The sequence below is a fragment of the Talpa europaea genome, assembly GCF_964194135.1.
Source record: "Talpa europaea genome assembly, chromosome: X".
Lineage (NCBI taxonomy): Eukaryota > Metazoa > Chordata > Mammalia > Eulipotyphla > Talpidae > Talpa > Talpa europaea.
In genome coordinates, this window is record NC_140081.1 from 2,720,519 (window position 1) to 2,739,875 (window position 19,357).

Below are 19,357 nucleotides of genomic sequence, written 5' to 3' on the forward strand. Positions count from 1 at the left end.
ATGGAGGGCGCCGAGCCCCGCGCGCGGCCCGAGCGCCTGGCGGAGGCCGAGAGCCGGGCGGCCGACGGCGGGCGCCTGGTGGAGGTGCAGCTGAGCGGCGGCGCCCCGTGGGGCTTCACCCTGAAGGGCGGCCGCGAGCACGGCGAGCCGCTGGTCATCACCAAGGTAGGGCGGCCGGGGCCGCGCGGTGACAGCCGGGGGCGGTCTCGGGCGTGGGGTCGTCGGGCCGGGCGCGCGGGAGGGGGCGGCCCGATCGCGCCCCCGGCCCCCGGCGCGCGTCCGCCCGGGGCACCTGCGGGACGTGGGCCCGGAGACACGCGTGGGTGCGCGGCCCGGAGACACCCGGGCGCTCCGCCGCGCCCCCGGCCCCGCGGACTCCCAGCTCCGCGCAGGGTTTAAATGGCTCCTGTTCCGGGTCCCCTCCCCTCCCCCGCCGGGAAGGGGCCTGGTGCGTCCCCGGTCACCCGGGCCTCGCCGGCGACCGCCTGCACCTGTGGCGCCGCGCAGAGGTCGGCGAACATTCCCGTGTGCGGGGGGTGCACGGAACCCCACCCCACCGGCGAGTGCCTCGCTGGGTCCGGCTTCTGCATCCCTTGGACCTGCACCCCTTATCGCTGGGAAAGCCAGACTGGTAGCTGCCGCCAGCCCGGCTTCTGATCCCCATCAGCCCATCCATATTGACTGACTTTCGGCTCCCAGCCCAGGATCTGCTGCGCTCTGGATACCTGCTTAAAACAAAACAAAACAAAACAAAAAACTGCAGAAACTTCTCAGCGCCCTTGATAAAAGTGGAATTTAGGTGCCGATAGTAGGAAATCATTAGTATGTCTCATAAAGAATGTGTTTTGCTTGTGTATTGGGCGGGGGACTGCTTTACAATTAGGAATTCTCTTCTCTCAAAACACAAAATCCATTTTGAAGTCTACCAGCTGAACCTGTAAAAATAAACAACGGCCCAATTGTCCTGTTTCTTCTGGTCAGAGGATCTGTCGGTCAGTCTCTCTGGGAAGGGTTGGGCCGGGGCCATTGCTCGGGACAAAGTTCCCTTTAAAATGTAAGAATTCATGGCCACCACAAGCATTTGAAGGTGACTTACTAGTTCTCCCTGCTTCCCTGTTCCCCCACAGCAGTTACGAGTAATGTGACTCTGCCCTGCCCAGCTGGTAGTGGGTTTGGGAAACTGGGCGGCTTTATTATTCATATAGCCCAGGAGACACTATACTTCTGTGCTTGCCTCTCATTTTGCTAGTTATAAAACTAGAGGGGAGGTTTGTTTCCATGCGCGCTGGAGTCACGTGGAGCTGGAGAAGAGGCTGTCACTGTGACAGTGTCCCCCAGTTGGATGGTTTGAGAAGATAGAAGGTCCAGGGTCTCACCTTGCCCAGGGAGGGCACCTGCCCGCGTAGGTGCATCTTTAAGCGGGTTAGCCTGTGCCTTGTCAGTCAAGGTCTTACCAGGCATTTCTGATGGTCCAAGTTAAAAAGATATCAGATAACTACTCAGACCGTGAATATTTCATGTGTTTCTTTAAAAATAAAAAAGCCATACCGTCAGCCTAGCTTTTAGACTTATTTTTTTTTTTTTTTTTTTTTAGCAGATGGAATAAGTAAAACATCCTTTAAGGTGAAATCTTGCTTTTGGGCCTGACCCAGTGTAAGAAAGTTGGAAGTCACTTTGAACGCTAAAACGCTGTTATTTTACCAGAAGTTGCAGAAAGGAACCCCAGAACACCTCCTCCTTCCTCCAGGTGCCCTCAGTTCTAAAACACTCCATGTGTTCACAGGAAACTGCACGTTCACCCTTGTCCACACACCCAGAAGTGTCCACAGGAGGCAGTTTGCTCTTGATTTGGCTCTTTTGGCCCTCCCTACAGTTGCTGAGGGTGTGTTGGAGAAGTTTTGGTGGCCAGGCTGGTACAGAATGAGTGAGTGTGTGTGTATATGTGTGTGTACGTGCTTACAGCTACCCTCATGCAGCTGCTCAGATTACACCTCCTGAAGGACAGTCTGCTGTGGCAGAGACTAGTGCCTGTGCCTTGTCTCTGAGCTGCTCGGCCGTACCCCCTTGAACTGTGCTTAGTCCTCGTGGATGCCCTGAGTAGACTACAACTTGTGCTTTCTTTGGCTGGGACGGGGAGGGCCGGGGCCACTTGGGACTCACAGGCTGCATTTCCATGCACGTGTGTGTGCATGCACAGGTGTGTGCGCGCATGGGTGTGTATGTCCCTGCACAGGTGTGTGTGCATGCACAGGTGTGTGTCCGTGCACTGGTGTGTGTGCATGCATAGGTGTGTATGTCTGTGCACAAGTGTGTATGTCTGTGCACAGGTGTGAGCGCGCGTGCACGGGGGTGTGCTTGTGCAGACTTACAGGTACTCTTTAAGCACACGGTGTGTTGCCTGATGTCGGCTGCCCTCACCTGTCTTTTCCTATGAATTAAGTCATCTGTTATACCTGCCTGCCATCCAACAGCTGCTAGTGAACCATTAGGAGCAGAGGATGCAGGAATCCGTGCCCTCTGACCACTGCTTAACGAGTAGGAAGAAACTGAAGACTGGGGGTGGGGCATGGGGTCATTCCACCAGCAGAATTTGGATTAATTCAAGTTCTGAATTTTCCTTTCTCAATAGTTACTGAAATATCTGCAGGACTCATTCAATAATAATTGTGCTAGCAGGGTTTTGTGGTGGTTTTTTTTTTGTAATTAACTCCTTACATATTAGCACCCCAGGATATTCTGCAACTCATTTTCTGTTTACTAGAATCTGATTTGGGAGTGGCTTGTGAGAGAGAACACACTTTTTTTTTTTAAAGATTTATTTATGCATACCAGAGCTGGGGTTTAAGTCAGAAGGGGGGGGGGGTGCGGTGAGAGAATTCATCAGGGACAGAATGGGGAGCAGAACAGGCAGATCTACTGAAATACACTGCTGAGGGGAGCAGCAGGCGAGACAGGAGAGGTCTGCTGCCACCATGTGGGTCAGCACCCTGGTTGGGGATCAAACTCATTCATGCTGAGGTGGCTGGCAATAGCTTGATAGCACTGAGACTTAAGCCCTTGTGCCACCAGGGAGGCCCAAGGACACACTCTTTATGAGAACGAAGGCACATCTTAGAACTGGAAGGGGTGCCCAGAACGAGATTGGTTCTATCCCCATCTTCAGATGGAGACGTTTTAATGACCCATTTTATAGATGAAAAGCTTAGGCCAAGGGAGGTTAAATGCTGTGCCCTGAGGCCACAGATCTGGCAATCACAGGAAGGTCCTGAGATCCTGACCAGAAATGTCCCTCCTCCGGGCGGTGCCATCTGCTGTTGTCTGGAAGCCCGGTGGTGTCACTTTCAAGAACTTGGTCACATTGTGAGGGTTTTTCCAACCTGGGTTCTGTAGATATTCTGAGCTGGAACATTCTTTGTGGTGGGGGCTATCCTGTGCACTACAGGATGTTCAGCAGCGCCCCGGCCCCCACCCATTGGTACCCCCCACTGCTGGTGTGACAACAGCAAAAAGAAATTGTTGCCAGACTCTATCAAATGCCCCCACAGGAGCCACATCACAAGTGGTGAATCATCTTGTGAGGTTCACTGTGTCACGTTTACTTTGAAAGCGTTGAAAATTAGCTTTAGATTGGAAAATGCATGCTTAATTCTTTTTGAAGATCCTGGCCTTTCAGGGGGTGTGCCTGCCCCCCCCCACGCCTCTCCCTTTGCCAGTACTTGTCAGGAGGGCTCTTCTCTTCCCGCTGCTGACCCCAATAATGGGCTGTATTTACATAGCAAAACTCAAACAAATACTCACTTCATCTGCATTTTGGGAGCTGGAAAAAGGAAATGGAAGCCGGAACTCCTGAGTGGTGTGTGCTGGGCAGTCAGGGAGGCCGCAGGGTCGGACCAGCTCCTGTCTGGGTCTGGTTTGCAGTGAGGGGTGTCCACTTACCGGCGTGCCCTCCTGGAACTCAGAGTGCCGTGTGGAGCCCACTGACTGTCTGTTTCCGCCGACCTGTGGCCGGAGCAGTGAAAAGCCCATGAAAATCCTTTTTTTCCCTGCTGCTGGCGGAGACGGGGAGATGGGGCAGAAATGTCGGGCCTTGCCCTAGGAAGCTGAGGCGCCTTTGAGCTGCGGCCATTCCCTAGCCCGTGCTCGAGGCGGGTGTCTCGGGCCGGCACAAAGTGTGTTGCAGGCGAGTTTTGGTTGCTGTGCCTTCCTTTCCCGGTGGAGTTAGCAATGGACAGCTTCAGTGGGGGTCCAGGAAGGACCTGACTTCTAACCTGCCACCGGAAGGGCTAGAATTCCAGAAAGGAGGTTGGGGTTCCGGGCCAGCAGCTCAGTGTCAGCAGGCCCCCTGCGGCCTCAAGAATGCTGGTGGCAGGAGGGAAGGAATGAAGCCCCCAGCCCTTGCTTGTCACCACTGCTGACAGCCCCTCCTTGAAGACTGCCAGAGCCTTTGCCAGAAACCCCAGAGATGACATGGTCTGGTCCCAGGGGTGACTCCTTGGGGACCCTCAACATGTTCAGATTGCTTTTGGGGAGTTGACCCATCTGGGGAGGGGCAGAGAGCTTGGCTTGGGATGCCCAGCCTGACTCACTCTCCCAGGCACTTGAGATGGGCACAGGATTTCCCTGCAGGAGACACAGCCCTTAACCTTCCATTGCAGTTTGAATGCTGCTGGGTGGAAGGGGCTGGGGTCCGGGGTGGGGGAGGGTGCGCTGCCTGCTGGCAGATGCCCCCAGGCAGCGGTGGCGGCGGTCAGCCAGCTCTCCTGGTGGCTCCGCACAGGCTGGCCCTCGCTGGGCTTGGGGCTGGAGACACCAGGCACCCGATGGGGCTTTGAAAGGGGCTGTGCTGAGTCATGGTCATGGCTGAGCAGGGCCAGGACACCTCCTGATGTCCTGTTTGTCCCCAGGAGCGGGTTCCCTGTCAGTTACTGGCAAAGGTTTGGAGGCAGGCGCCGTCGGATCAGCGGAGGGTAGGGAAGGCGGGGTCCAGGTGTGGGTGCAGACCTTGCCCTCTGCTGTGTTTCAGCTGGATGCCGTCAGTTCCTCTGGCTCCAAGGAACTGCCCGGGGGTCTGATGGAAATACCTGGGGTGGGGGGTGAAGGACTGGGCCTCTGGAAACCTGGGTGCCCTGGGGTGCTGCAGCCACCACTCCCTGGAGGGTGGCACCCCAGCCGCTCTCTGAGGTCAGCAGCAGTTCCAACGAGAGTGATTCTAAAGACTCATTTATATTTAAGAATTAATAGTATGGTTAGAAAGGGAGGGGGTGGTGCGTTTTCTTCCTGTGCTGAAAGCCCCTTTCAATTGGTAGGCCCGCCTTGCCAGCTGGCATTCAAGCAGGTCTTCGTGGCCCTGTCCCAGCCTGCCCCTCCCCGGCCCTGCCGACCTCTCCTCCTCCCCCTCCTCCGGAGGTGTTTTGGGTGTGGGGGTGGAAATCAGGCAAGGAGCCTAAAGTTCTGCCTCCAGGTCAGGTAGCTGGAGCTTTGAGGTTCAACGGGTGGAGGATTCTTTCTCTTTTAGACATTAATTTGGTTTGACTCACCTCTATAAATCCAGAGGCTTCTATGGTATAAAAAACCTATAAACTCAACTTGTGCATCCTTCTTGCATGGAACACGAGGGAATCTGGCCTTCCTGTTTCAGTTATAAGTATTTCTTGACATGTCCCAACATTCATCTTTTGGGGGGGAAAAAGGAAAACTGGTTTGCTGGAGAGGTAGCGTCGCTGCGTATGATAATGAAAGACTCATAAAAGCTGCCGTTTTCACCTTGTCATAACGAGCTGGCATTTCATAACTCAGCTTTCTATTTCCTAGCCCAAGAATGTGGGCTCCTTGCTTAGAAAGGACTGGTTTTCCTCTTTGGAAAGCATTTTGAAGCTGTCTTCCTGCCGGAGTTGTCTTGTGTCTGCCGGCAAACAAACGTGGACTGGAGGATGTGCAGGCCCCGGAGCCTGCCTGCTCACCAGGGCGCCGTGCACACAGGCCCCAGGACCACATCAGGGCCTCCAGGCTGAGTGGACTTTTCTTTCTTTTTTTTTTTTTTTAAAAAGATTTATTTATGCACACAATAGCTGGGGTGCAGGCCACAGGTGCTGGGGCGGGTGGTGAGAGGATTCAGCAGACAGAGTGGGGAGCAGAACAGGCGGATCTACTACCTCTCCACTGCTGAGGGGAGCAGCGGTGAGTCAGGAGAGGTCTGCTGCGCCATATGAGTCAGCTCCCTGGCTGGGGATCGAACTCATGCTGTAGTGGCTGCAAATAGCTTTATCGTGCTGCGTCTTATTAACCCCTTGCACCACCAGGAAGGCGCCCGAGTGGACTTCTTCAGGTCTCACTTCCTCTACTCTTAGACGCTGCGGTCAGGAGTGGGGGTCACTGAGAGGAGACATTCTGCAGTTCCTGGGGGCTCTTCCTACCAACGCGAGCCAACATGCTGTCCACACGAAGGGCCTGGAAAGTGTGAGCTTGCCCGCTGCTCTCTTTGGCCTCTATAAAATATTGCTAGTGTCTGATGTGGAGAGGGAACGTGCTGGAAGAACAGCTCTCCTCTTACCTTGTTGGGGGAAACATTTGCGCTGAGCTCCAGGAGACGAGCCTGGCGTGGCAGCGGGGTGGGGAAGGCTCGCCTCCCAGTGCCTGTCTTGGTAGAGGAACTGGAGGGAATCATTAAGAAATAATAATCAGATTAAATTTATTTGGTTGAACCCAGAGGCAGGATATTCAGCAAAGCCCAGCAAAAGAGACCCCTCCTCCCCTGTGAGGACCTGGCTGTCTGTCAGCCCTGGGGACATGAAGTTGCTGTGAGGTGCCCTGGGTGGCTCGGCATGGTGGGGGTCTAGGCAGGGTGGAGGGCGGCTTCTCCTGGCCCCAGGTGACTGAGGCTTTCAGATCAAAGGCAAATTGTGAAAGTCAGCAGAACCCCGAGTCCTTTAAAGGCAACTCTGGCTGGGTCACTTTTCCCGGGAAGCAAAGGGACAAAGTGTTAGTGTGTCTTTTTGAGGTTTGTTTTTCTTTTTATCAAAGTGGTTCTCAGGCAGTTGACATAATCAAATAGTGCTTGGGGGCCTGTTATCACAGCACTACCTCCCGCCCGGCTGCCTCCTTCCCCAGGGACAAGCGCGGACACTTTTTAGCCAGTTTATTTGTCCTTTGCTTGTACTGTGCATCGTCGGTCCTTGTGAGGGTGGCTGTTGACTTCCCACAAGGGAAGCCTGGGACTTAGCCTTTTTCCCACGCCCCTCCTTCCGTCCACTACGCAGGCCCACTTCTTGGGCCCCCACACTCCCAAAGTCACATCATCATTTTGGTTGGAGGGAGCGTTTTTGGCCTTAACGCTCTTGCCGTTCGGGGCCAAATACTTATCCCGGATGCTGTTGTGCTGGGCGTATGCGACGGTCAGCGGCTTCCCCGTTCTCTGCCCACGCGTGCAGAAGCTCCCTCTACCCTGGTTTTGCCAAGCAAATGTCTCCAGACGTTGCCCACTGCCTTTTGGGGAACAAAGTGACCCCCTTTCACTGTTGAGTAGGAATTTGAAGGAAAGTGTCTCGTATCCAGCCCCCATGTGCTACTTGATCTATTGACAGCTCACTACAGGCAAATGTTTCTTTCCACCAAAACTATTATTTTGAATCATAAGTGTTTCCTCTTTACAGAATAGCAGCAAAGGCTAGCTCTCTCCCCTCAGTGGGCTAGCCAAGAGAACAGGATTTTCTGGAAGCAGTTGGGGAAGAGAAAGCAGCATTAAAGGTGAGGCTGGCCCTCCGCAGCACGGCAGGCAGGCGCGAGCTCTTTGCGGCTTTGCCCTCTGGAGTCCAGCTGGCCCGCGGGTGTGGCCATGTCTCCTCACCTTCCAGACTCCCCGCTTGACTACACTTCCGGTGGGGCAGACAGCCGGGGCCAGGTGACGCTTCCGCCCCGCCCCACGCAGGTGGGACGGCTGCCAGGCCTGCCAGCTGCCCTGCCTCCCCCGACGGCCTGGAGTGCAGCAGGCCCTGGGCAGCTGGGGACGAGGGAGCTGCCCGCCACGGGCGAGAAATAAGCCTGTCTGTCGCATCTGGCCATCGCTCAGGTCTTGAATTACTCGCGGCGAGTTAGACTGCCAGCAAGTGAAACGGGAGCGAAATCAAAAGCTTCCGGGACTGAAGGTACTTTTGCTTCATGAGCACACAGGAAGGCATGGTTGTTTGCTTCGCGCTGGGTGTTGATACAGAGCTTGGCCTCCACACACCCCATTCCATACAAGGATGCCCGCCTGCCCCCTGGGCTTCTTTCCACCTGGGTCTTTCTCTCAGCTGATAATTTAATTTCCAGCCCAGCCTACTTTGCCTTCCCCTCCCTGCAGATGACTGCCCGGGAGCTATGGAGAGGTGGGCGAGGCTGGAGAGCCCTGGCCAGGTAATTAGCCCTCTGGTGGGGCTGCCTGGGGAAGAGGCAGGTGGGCGTGTGAGCAGCTGCTGTGATGTCAGGGATGGCCCTTTCTCCTGTTCCTTCTAGCCAGACGTTGCCTGGCAGGGCTGTACATTAAATCCCCATTCACCGGGCTGCCTTTATCAGATTAATTAAGTATCATCTTGCAGGGCAGACCGTTTCCCCCCTAGGGAATGGAATACAGACACCTGAGTTGGGCCAGCAAAGGGGAGAGAAAGACTAGTGCAGTGTAAATGAAATGTGGTCCAGGAGGGAGGTGAGGTTGGGGGGGACCTGAGGCCTAGGGTTCGGGGAGCTGGGAAGAGAAGCGCTGCTTCTGTTGCAGGAGCTGGGGGAGAAGTTCAAGCGCTTTTGAAGCCAGGGACCCAGAATCTGTGGATGGGCAGCCTCCCCAACTCTCAGCAGAGGGCGAGGTGCACCCCTGCCTGCGGTTTGCAGTGCTGAAGCCGACAAAAGGCTGCGTCTGCGTTAATTGTGGTGTTTGTAAATTTGTAAACACGTGATATTTATCTGTACTAATTATAGATATGCTTGTAAATTTGTAAGCAGGGTGATCTTTTTTCTGACTGCAGAAACATTAAAGCCATTTTCAAAAATTGAAAATAAATGAGATAATTGACCAGAAGCTCCAAACATACAGTTTCTGGTAGTACAGCTACATCGGCCACCCCCTCCACCTGGGGATTCTCCCCGCGTGCCGTGTCGAACCAAGTGTTCGTTAACTGAAGATAATTCCTTCAGGATTACGTTTTGACAATCTTTGGCTTCACATGGTAACTCAAAGTAAGCTCTGTGTGTGTGTGTGTGTGTGTGTGCGCGCGCACGCGATTGCCATTGGAATTTTAAGAAAGACATATTTTGTTATTGTGGAATTATGTTGAGTTTTGTGATTCAGCTTTTCCTGGGCAAGCATGTAAGAAACCCCCAGCTTCTGAGCAACTGCACACTTCTCACATCAGTCCAATATGTCGGCCTTAAAAAATCTGTGGTTCTTTGGGCCTCTGCAGCTTTTCTTTTAATTTCTCCCAAGTTTCGATGCCCTGAATCATGAATGAGAGTCTGGAAAGGAAACCTCTGGGCTGACAAGATAGTCCGCTGCTGGACTCCTGTTTATTGTGTATTGATTTCACCCTGGAGCTCGCACAGGACCCACCGCGCTGGGGCTGCCGGCGGGGCTGTGGGCCTGTCCGCCGCTTCCTGCCCCGAGTCCAGTGGCCAGTGTTTTGAAGAAAAGCAATTGGAACCTTGTGCCACTTGTGCAGTGTGAACTTTTACCCACAAAGGTAAACTTTCCCTTTTCCGCTGGTCACGGAGGATGCCCGTGCGTGTGCCCCAGGCAGGAACTTGGCCTGAGCGTTTCCATGCTGCTGCCGCCCGCCGAGAGCTTGCACCCGTGACCACTCCTTCCCGCCTCCGTGGCCTGCACAGAAGGCCCCGGGGACTCTGGCAGGCCCTGACGCAGTGCTGATTTCTCCGCAAGTCCTTCCCTCCTCCCCTCTGGAGGCTTCACGTGCCCGGGTTGCACTACAGCGGCATGGAGACTCCTCTCCTCTCAGGCCCTGCAGCGGCCCACAAACACAGCATCCTCTGGATGCCAAGCTGGCTGTGTCACCACCTTGCCAGTGCTCTCCCCAGCTTTCCCTGGGCCTGCCGCGAGCACCTGCTCCCAGGTCCTCAGGAGCTGGAGTTTCTCGGGTTGGCTGCTGCTGCCTCATTCCCCTGTCCTGTCGCCATGACCGCTGGCTGCCGACTGACCGTGTCTCCAACTTGCCTCTAGACGGCTCTGTGTCGCCCTCCCTGTCTCGAGTCCCTGCTGCTGCAGGGGGGTGGGGGCAGGAGCATTATCCTTTACCTCCCGCCCGTCCCTCCTCAGCCTCCCACCTCTATTAGTCCTTCTGTCCTGTCCTGCCCGATGGGCTGGGCGCTGGCCACTGAGCCCCGAAGTTTGGCCAGCCCCAGCCGAGGCGTATTGGGAGTGAAAAGAGTCACTGGGTTTTGGACTTAGTCTGAAAGTAAAGGGTGTAAGCTATCGATAACTAGCAATCATTTCATTTTGTTGTTACATGTTCAAATGAGAATAGTTTGGTTCCGTTGGGTTCAATACCCTAAATACAGAAAGACCTCACCTAAGGTTGCTAGGTTCCTGGAAACTGCCGCTTCACAAAAATGACTAACGAAAGCAGCTCGATGTCAGTCGGGCTCCCCCCGCACCCCCAACAGTCTAAGGAAGGGATGTTGAGTGAAATAACGTCCGCCAAGGCCCTCTTGTATGTTGTTAAAATGACCTTCACATACCATCTCAAACTGGGGCCCCACGTACTCCTGCCGGGTCTCACTCGCCTCCGTAAGAGGGCCCGGTCATGTTGCTCCTTTGCTTTATGGAACAGCTTGGGGGTGATGCTCAGTCTTATTGAATGGCAAAGCCGGAAAGAGCGGGCCAGAGCGGAGAGGAGGGAGACTGCGCCGACTCCTCCCTGGTGGCTGGTGCTGCACTTCTGGAAGTCCCCTTTGTTGGCGCTGGGGCCCACCCACGGGCAGACGGCCTGAGAGAGAAACACACCTGACAGTTCAGGCCTCTTGGCTGGGGGCCGCAGGTTAGACCCAGAGGCGGTGATGAGGGGAGCTGGCAGGAGTCCAGGCCTTGCTGCCAGGCCCTGGCAGCCCTGGAAAGTCTTGAAGCAGGCGGTGGCAGGGATCACTCTGCCAGCGCAGGGCAGATGGGTGCAGGGGGTATGGAGAAACAGGAAGCCTGGGAGCAGAAGTAGAACTCTCCCTGGGTGGCGGGCCCTGGGGCACTGGCTGAAGGTTGCTGCAGCCGCCTCTCTGCAGGTGTTGCTCATTGCAACCCATCCCACCAGGTGGATGGAAGTCAAGGATGAGAGTCCCGCCTCCAGAAAGCTCCATGGAGGGAACAGGTGCACCCAGGGCTCACCTGGCCCTGCCATTGTCCCGGTGCGTTGCGGGGATGGGCCGGTGCTGCCTCCGTGCGCTCACCGGGGCCATGTGGACGGCGCAGGTGTGCTGGGGCACCTCCCCATGGGCTTCTGTCCTCCCCCTGGGTACCCCACCGACATTTGGCTGGCTTCGTCCCTAAGACTCTGTCTTCACTCTGCCCTAACTGTAAGAGGAGAGGAAGCTATTGGTTGGAAAGAGCCTTTGAGAATAGCTGTCTCGATAAACCATTTGAGTCACTTTGACTTGAGGTTTCTCTTTTTTATGAATCATCATGAGTCAAAGTCAGATACTCACAGACACGCAGGAGAGGTGCGGGCTGGGCTTCTCTGAAAGGGAAGATTACAGTCTTTCCTTTAAAAACCATTCAGCCAGCAATCCCTGGTGGGGACTAGACCTCATGATAGGTCAGTGGCATTGAGAAGTGGCGAGACGGCTGGTGCCTCAGCGGTCCCGTCACCAACCTCAGTTGGGAGTGGGTCTGTGTGAGGGAGGACAGGCCACGCGGAGAAATGACCGCTGCTCAACAGAGGGCGATTTTGAAGTTCAGCCTGTGGGGAGAGATCGTGAATATTTTTTTTTTTTTTCAAAGGGAGGGAAAGTTTATTGCGCCCCGGGCGGACCTCACAGACCCAAGGCGGGGGTCAGTGGAGTCGTCGATAGTGAATATTAAACGGCCCTGGGCTGAGGGGTCTGCCGTTTGGGAACCCAGTTCCGGGAGCAGCGTTTACGGTCACCCCGGTGCTTCTGTCCCCAGCGGGAGCCCGGCGGGAAAAGTTGTCACCACGAAGCCGCAACACAGCAGATGAATCGCCTGATTCTGCACAGGTGAACAACCATTTTGGGTGTGGAACTACGCCGAGTGCGCTCTAGAATGACAATGTCACGTCATCGGATACATCACCTTAGTGTTTTGTGTTCATCACCTTAGTATTTTGTGTTCACCTATTTCTGGCTGTTCTCTATCACCGTGAGCTTCTACCTGAATCGTCACCTTCAATCGCAGCTTCGTTCTGTCGTCGCGCCTTCCGCTCGCGGACATGGAGTCGCGTCCTCGCAGGAAGACGGCGGGTGCGTGCGAAGCCGTTTTTGCTGTTTGGCTTCTGGGGCAAGCCTGCAAGCCTGCAAGCCTGCCTCAGACGCCACTGGAGAACAGCAGTGAGGTTGTAGGCGGGTGAGGTTAGGACAATCCAGATTTTTTTTCCCCCCTCCAGTCTTTTTCATTCGGCCGCTTCGGTGTGTGAAGACCATGGACTGGGCGTGCGAGGAGGGGCACGCGGGAGCCTGGAAGCGAGAGCCTCGAATTCTTCCGCTCATCCTGCCCCTGCCCGGGAGTGCTGCGTTGGGCAAGAGGAGTCACAGGAGACCTTTTCAGCGAGCTCCCCGCATCCAGAGCCCGGGCCCGCAACAGAGCGGCCAGCAGCAGAGCGCTCTGGGTATGGGGGTGCCAGTGAGCCGGTCCACAGCCCGCCATGCCGCCGTGGTCCCCGCTCAGGAATTCTGCCCTTTCGAACTGGGCAGGACCTCGTTGGGCTGGGCCGGCGAGGGCGGCTGTTTCCCACTCCCAGACGCTCTATTAGGGCTCGGAACCTGGTGAGAGCTGGAGAGACGCTCCAAGCCAAACATTCCAGAAGTCTCCTGTGGAGAGCCGGAGTGACCCTCCAGGGACCCGTCCTCTTCAACCTCTCGGCATTGGGGAGGGGTGTGCCTTGGGGAAAGGACAAAGGACCGAGGCCGCCTCCCTTCCTTGGGGCACTGTCTCCTTGGCAGCTCCGGGGAGCAGGTGAGGGTTGTCCTGGAGGGAAGCCGGCTTTTCTCATGCCATCGGCGTGCGGAAGAGACCCCTAAAGATCAAAATAGAAAGCTTGTGGGTTTGGAACAGCTTTAAAGGACTCCCTGGAAAATCGAGGTTAAAAAAAAATCCTGTTGCCGCCCAGCATGGAAGAAGAGCAGCGACTGCTCTTGAAGAGGAAAAATCGCCAGGAGAGCGCTTCAAGCCTCTGCGTTTGCAGGGCTGCTCGCCCCGCCGCCGGCTGCCTCCCCACGGGAGCCACCCAGTGTGATCCGCCCTTGTTTCCAGACGGCATCCTTTGTGCAAGTAACCCCCTGGCAGCAGGAAATCTTCGTTTTAGTTTTGAAAGCTTTTTCGGTCCCCACAAAGTGGAGAGGGCTCGCTTCCCACGGGCTCAGCTGGGGTCGAGACAATGAACAAGCTGGCATTTCGGGGAGTCGGGCTCCTCCGCCCGCCACCTCTTCCTGTGTTTAGGGGAGCTCCGAAGCATTTACCTCTGCCTGGACCCGGGCCGGGCCTGCGCTACGCGGGGAGTGCGCCTTTCGGTGAGGCGTGAGGAGCTGCTGCCTCTGGCAGTTCCCGGAGACCCTGCAGGGGCGAGGGACTGAGCCTGCGGGTTGGCCAGGCACCTCCGGGGCGCTCCACGCTCTCCAGTCCATTCTGCCTTGACTTCGGTCTTCTGCACCTTTGCCAGGCTCCAGCTTCCCCTGAGTGGACAGCCCAGGCCAGCCTGCCCTGAGGTCACCGACCCGCCACGCTGGCCGGCCCCTGACACATTTTAGGGACTCAGGAAATGGTCAGAGAGGGCCCTGGTCACTCAGGCCCGCCCACAATGCCTTGGGTGGGCAACCGGGCACTCCCTGAGGTCACACGGCTGGCGTGAGGCAGGACAGCATCTAACTGAGCTAACGGAAGTTCTGTTTGGGGCTGGCTCCTTGAAAGCTGTAGGAACGGTGTAAATGACACAGCCTAAGAGTCATGGTAGACGGTGGCAGTGGCTATTGATTAAAAAACAGTCATTCTAGCCCGGGCACTCAGAGACTTACGCAAAACAGACAGACTTATTTCCTTGGTGTCTCTTTATTGTCTGATTTTTTTTTTAATTAGAGATTTCGTGGATGGTGATGTGAAATCATACAGTAACATTTGTTTTTGTTTTTACCCTTTTTTAAAAAAAGATTTATTTATTTATGCATACAAGAGCTGGGGTACAGGCCAGAGGTGTGGGGGTGAGAGGACTCACCAGAGCGGGGAGCAGAACAGGCGGAATGACTGAAATACACTGCTGAGGGGAGCAGCGGGCGAGGCAGGAGAGGTCTGCTGCGCCATGTGGGTTGCTCCCTGGCAGGCCAGGGATTGAACTCGTGCTGCAGAGGCTCGGATTGCTTCACAGTGCGGTGCTTAACCCTCTGCGCCACCAGGGAGGCCCAGTTTTGGGTTTACAGTAAAAAATTGAGAGGAGGGCAGAGATTGCCCACGTACCCACCTGCCCCCCACCCCCAGCCTCCTGTCATCAGCATCACTCACTGAGAGGGCACCTTCGTAACCAAGCAAGAACCCACATTGACACATCACCCAAAGTCCACAATTTTTCTAGGGTTCGTGCTTGTGGGTGACAAATTCGATCAATGTGTTAATGATCTGTGTCCCTCTTTATGACATCATTATAGGATGTTTCCACTGCCCTAAAAGTCCTCTGGCCCCCCCCCACCCCATCTGTCCCTCCCCACCCCTAGCTACTGCTCCTTCTGCTGTCTCCATAGTTTGGTCCTTTCCAGAAGGTCCTGGCGAGTTGAAATCCAACTTGACAGCGTTCAACTTGCCACAGGTGCTTCAGATTCCTTCTTGGATTTTCATGGCTTGATAGTTTGTTTCTTTTTAGGATAGGCAACATTTGCTTTTCAGATTTCCCGTGTGGAGCTGAAAGTTGCTACTTCTTACCAATAGAATTCTGAAAGTTTGAAAAAACCCAACAATGGTGGTCAGATTTTTGCCCGTAGCCTCCTCCCAGGCGTGGGTCCGGGACAACGCCCGGGTATATACCGTCTCCCCAGGGAGCCTCTCTCTGTTACAGAGCAAATTCACTGCCAAGCGTAGGATACAAATTATCCTGTTTAATCCTCCCACAGCTCTTCCTTAGGGAAGATTATTCCTATTTATAAGAGAGCCGGCTGCAGTGTAAACACCCGCAGCCGCTGGTCTGAGGCTGTAAACTGGCAAATGTGGGTGCAAATCCCGACTCTCATTTAAAATCCTGTGTGCTGGCACCCCCACTGCGGCCCCCTCAGCCTGCCTGCCGTTAACTGCAGACGCTGGCTTGTGAGGAGCAGGGATTGGGCCGACGGCGACGGAGGGCGCCAGGTGGCCTTCCAGATCACGTCGAGACGTTGAGTTGCTGTGAGGATGGACTAGAAGCCACTTCAGAAAAGAATTTACTGTTTGTTTAAAACCCTCTGTAACACACTTTTCCTGGCTGGGTTGCAAAGCCGGTCTCCATCCTTGCACTCTTCTGGAGGGCCATCCTCACTTTCACCTTCGTCCCGTGTGACGACTGGCCCCTGCTTCTTCAGCCTCCTCTGTGGGGTGTCCCCTCTTGTCTCCCCCCCAGTTGATCTCTCGTCCCCTATCTGTATATTCAGTCCCTTGGGGCGCCTTTCCTGTGCATTGCATTTGGCCATTCTTGTTTCTGGGTGCCTGCAGCCCCCCCCCCCCCACCTTCTTGTAGTTTCCTTGTGCTTTCTGCTCGTACTCTGTCCCCTCTGGGTGGTGGACTTACTGTTAAAGGCTTTGCAGTGATTAATAGTGCGGTGGCCTGTGCCACCTCTGAAATCTGTCTCTTCTGGGCCTCCCTGCTGGCGCAGGGGTTAAGTCTCAGCACTGCGAAGCTACCACCAGCTACTGCAGCATGAGTTCGATCCCCGCCAGAGAGCTACCCACATGGCACAGCAGACCTCTCCTGTCTCCCCGCTGCTCCCCTCAGCAGTGTGTTTCCGTGGATCTGCCTGTTCTGTTCCCCGCTCTGTCTCTGGTGAGTCATCTCACCCCTCCCCAGCTCTGGTCTGCACCCCAGCTCTTGTATGCATCAGTAAATAAAAATACATCTTAAAAACAAACAAACAAACTCTTTTTTGCCACTGAAGATGGTCAGGTGATGTTGGGAAGGGGGGGGGGTCAAGAACTGAGGTCCAGGGCCTCCCCGGTGGTGCAGCGGTTGAGCACCGGGCTGCGAAGCTGCCTGCAGCCTCTCTAGCGCCAGTTCAATCCCCGGCCACAGGGCGAGGGTCCCACATGGTGTGCAGACCTCTCCTGCTGCGCCTGCTGCTCCCCTCAGCAGTGTACTTCAGTCCTTCTGCCTGTTCTGCTCCCCGCTCTGGCTCTGGTGAATTCTCTCACCCTCCCACGCTTCTGACTGTACCCAGTGCTCATATAAATAAATAAATAAAATCTTAAAAAAAAAAAAAGAACTGAGGTCCAGTTGGTGGGGAAGCTGCTCCCAAAGGTGCTAGATCTGCAGCTCCAGCAGGAGGGTGTGGGAGGAAGACCACAGAGCGGCGGGCAGGAGGGCAGTGAGGGCTGGAAGCGCTGGAGGAGAGCGGAGACTGGGCAAGAGAGCGTGGTGGTCTCGGGTGCCCCCAGAAGAACCTACTACCCTGTCTTGTTGGGGACTGCCTATCCTGCCACCCCAGGGGTCGTGGATGGTTTACTCACAACCACGCTGGCGCCTCATTGAGTAGAGTTAAAACTGGCATCCCCCGGGAGGAAGAGGGAACCCGGGACAGAGGTGCTGAGCAGTCAGCTGCGCATCCCCAGCCCAGTAGCTGCTGTGGCGAGTGGGGGGAAGGGGACTTGCCCTGGGCCATGTTGGCACCGAGCTCCACCGGCCACTTCAGCCTTGTGCAGGATTGTTCTGGAACTTCCCTAGCACCTGGCATTGGGGTGGCTCCATTAGCAGATATGCTGCGGTATGTCCTCCTGGGCCTGCCAAGGTCATCTCTTAATCCTGCTTGATTACAGCTCTCCAGAGAACTGTTTATTGTTATGGAAAGTAGGGGGTGCTGTGTTGCACCTTGAAAGGCTCACTGATTGGGGGGAAGAGATGCAGCAACCTTTACTGTAAATATGGTGACCCAGGCCTCTCATTCCACAGCTGGCAAGTCAGGAAACTTGACTCTAAGGCCCTGCCTCTTCTGACAGGTGACTGCAGGGATGTAACTGTGCTTTGTGGTTGCTTGGGGAACCGGCAGCCCCTAGGAAGCAGGGGTGGGTTGTGTGTATGCTCCTGTGTGTGTGGCAAGTGATTTCCCCTCCCCACCCCTCTCTCTGGCTTGAGCCTCGCTAGGCTAAGGGCACAAGAGCATTAGAAATGCAGACTGGCACTTAGCAAAACATTCAGCCGTGCTGGATTTTAGGACACGTCCTTACATCCTGCCCTCCTAGCTGGGCGGCCAAGGCAAGGTGAGATGGAAGCCGGCGTTAGTACCTAGTCCAGTCGTGCCCTGAGGAAAGGCTGGCTTTGTGGCTTTCAGCACAAGCCAGGCGGGTGCTCTGTGAATTTGGGTTTAGGAGCAGGTCTGCCCGGCGGCCTGCGTGGTAGAGCCTGGGCGGCTGTTTGGGGGAAAAGCACCCGAATTCAGGTTCCTGGAGGAGCCAGAGTCCGGGACCTTGGTGTTGAGCAAGGACAGCCCTGCTGGGGACCTGTGCTCACTCAGGCCTTTGTGCCGGTCCCCTGTCCCGGCGCTGTGATCTGGGGGAGCCCGGGGGGGCAGGGGGCAGAAGGAGCAAGCTGGCAGCATCCCCAGCCCAGGGCCGCCTGCTTTGTAAGCAGTGATGCTCACTCTTGCTCTTTCTAGATGGGTGACCTCGGGTAAAAGATGTCACTGCCGGCAACCTCGGTGTCCTCGTCTGTCAAAGGGGCCTGGGAAATCCTAGCTCACAGCCTCATTTCTGGACTCTGTAGACGCTCTGTATTGCTTGACATCTAGATGGGTGCAGCAGGGCGGAGCTAGAAGCTCTGAAGGCAGCCCCTCCCTCTGCCAGCTCCTGTTCCAGCTGCTGCTGCTCCCTCTGGCTGCCCTCTGTTCCTTTCCTGCTGCCTCCCCCTCCCTGCCCTTGATCTTAGCATAGGATGCAGAGGGATAGTTTCCATATTCAAAAACTCACCCATCCTGGGCCTCCCTGGTGGCACAAGGGGTTAAGCACCACACTATGAAGCAATCCGCAGCTTCTGCAGCAGGAATTCCATCCCCCGCCTGCCAGGGAGCAACCCACATGGCTCAGCACACCTCTCCTGTCTCGCCCGCTGCTCCCCTCAGCAGTGGATTTCAGTCAGTCTGCCTGTTCTGCTCCCCACTCTGTCTCTGGTGGATCCTCTCACCTCCCGCATCTCTGGCCTGTACCCCAGCTCTTGTGTGCATAAATAAGTAATTCTTTAAAACAAAACAAATCAAAAAACTCACCCATCCTAAGTGTCAGGTCAATGAGTTTTCTTTCTCTTTCTTTTTTTAAAGATTTATTTTATTTATTTTTTAATACAAGTTGATAGTGGAATTTTGTCTTCTTTTTAAACTAATTGAATTTTTTTAAAAAAAATTTAAAATATTTATTTATGTATACAAGAGCTGGGGTACAGCCCAGAAGTGTTGGGGGAGGTGAGAGGATCCACCAGAGACAGAGTGGGGAACAGAACAGGCAGACTGACCGAAGTACACTGCTGAGGGGAGCAGCGGGCAAGTCAGGAGAGGTCTGCTGCGCCATGTGGGTTGCTCACTGGCGGGTGGGGAATCAAATTCTTGAACTCAAGCTGTGGAGGCTGCAGACAGCTTCATAGGTTTCGTCTTAACCCCTTGCGCCACTAGGGAGGCCCTATTTTATTTATTAATGCGCATAAGAGCTGAGGTGTAGCCCAGAGGTGCAGGGGGTGAGATGATTCACCAGAGACAGCGGGGAACAGAACAGGCAGATTGACTGAAATCCATTGCTGAGGGGAACAGCGTGAGTCAGGAGACGTCTCCTGTGCCCTGTGGGCAGCTCCCTGGCCGGGGATCAAACTCGTGTTGCAGAGGCTGCCGATAGCTCCATAGTTCTGACGCTTGACCCCTTGAGCCACCAGGGAGGCCCCCAGGTCAGTAAGTTTTCACTCAGAGTTGCGCCTCCATCACCACCATCCAGTTCTAGAATGTTTCTATCATC

The 19,357-nt window shown here is 55.2% G+C and overlaps 1 protein-coding gene across 1 annotated transcript in view; it reads left to right on the plus strand.

Annotated features, from left to right (window-relative positions):
• SHROOM2 (shroom family member 2) overlaps nt 1-19,357 on the plus strand; it is a gene marked incomplete at both ends in the record, with an annotated part of 76,815 nt that continues 57,458 nt past the window's right edge. The window contains one exon of the mRNA XM_084258179.1: nt 1-165. Within this exon, the coding sequence (XP_084114305.1) occupies nt 1-165 (165 nt within the window). The remainder of the gene's footprint in view (nt 166-19,357) is intronic.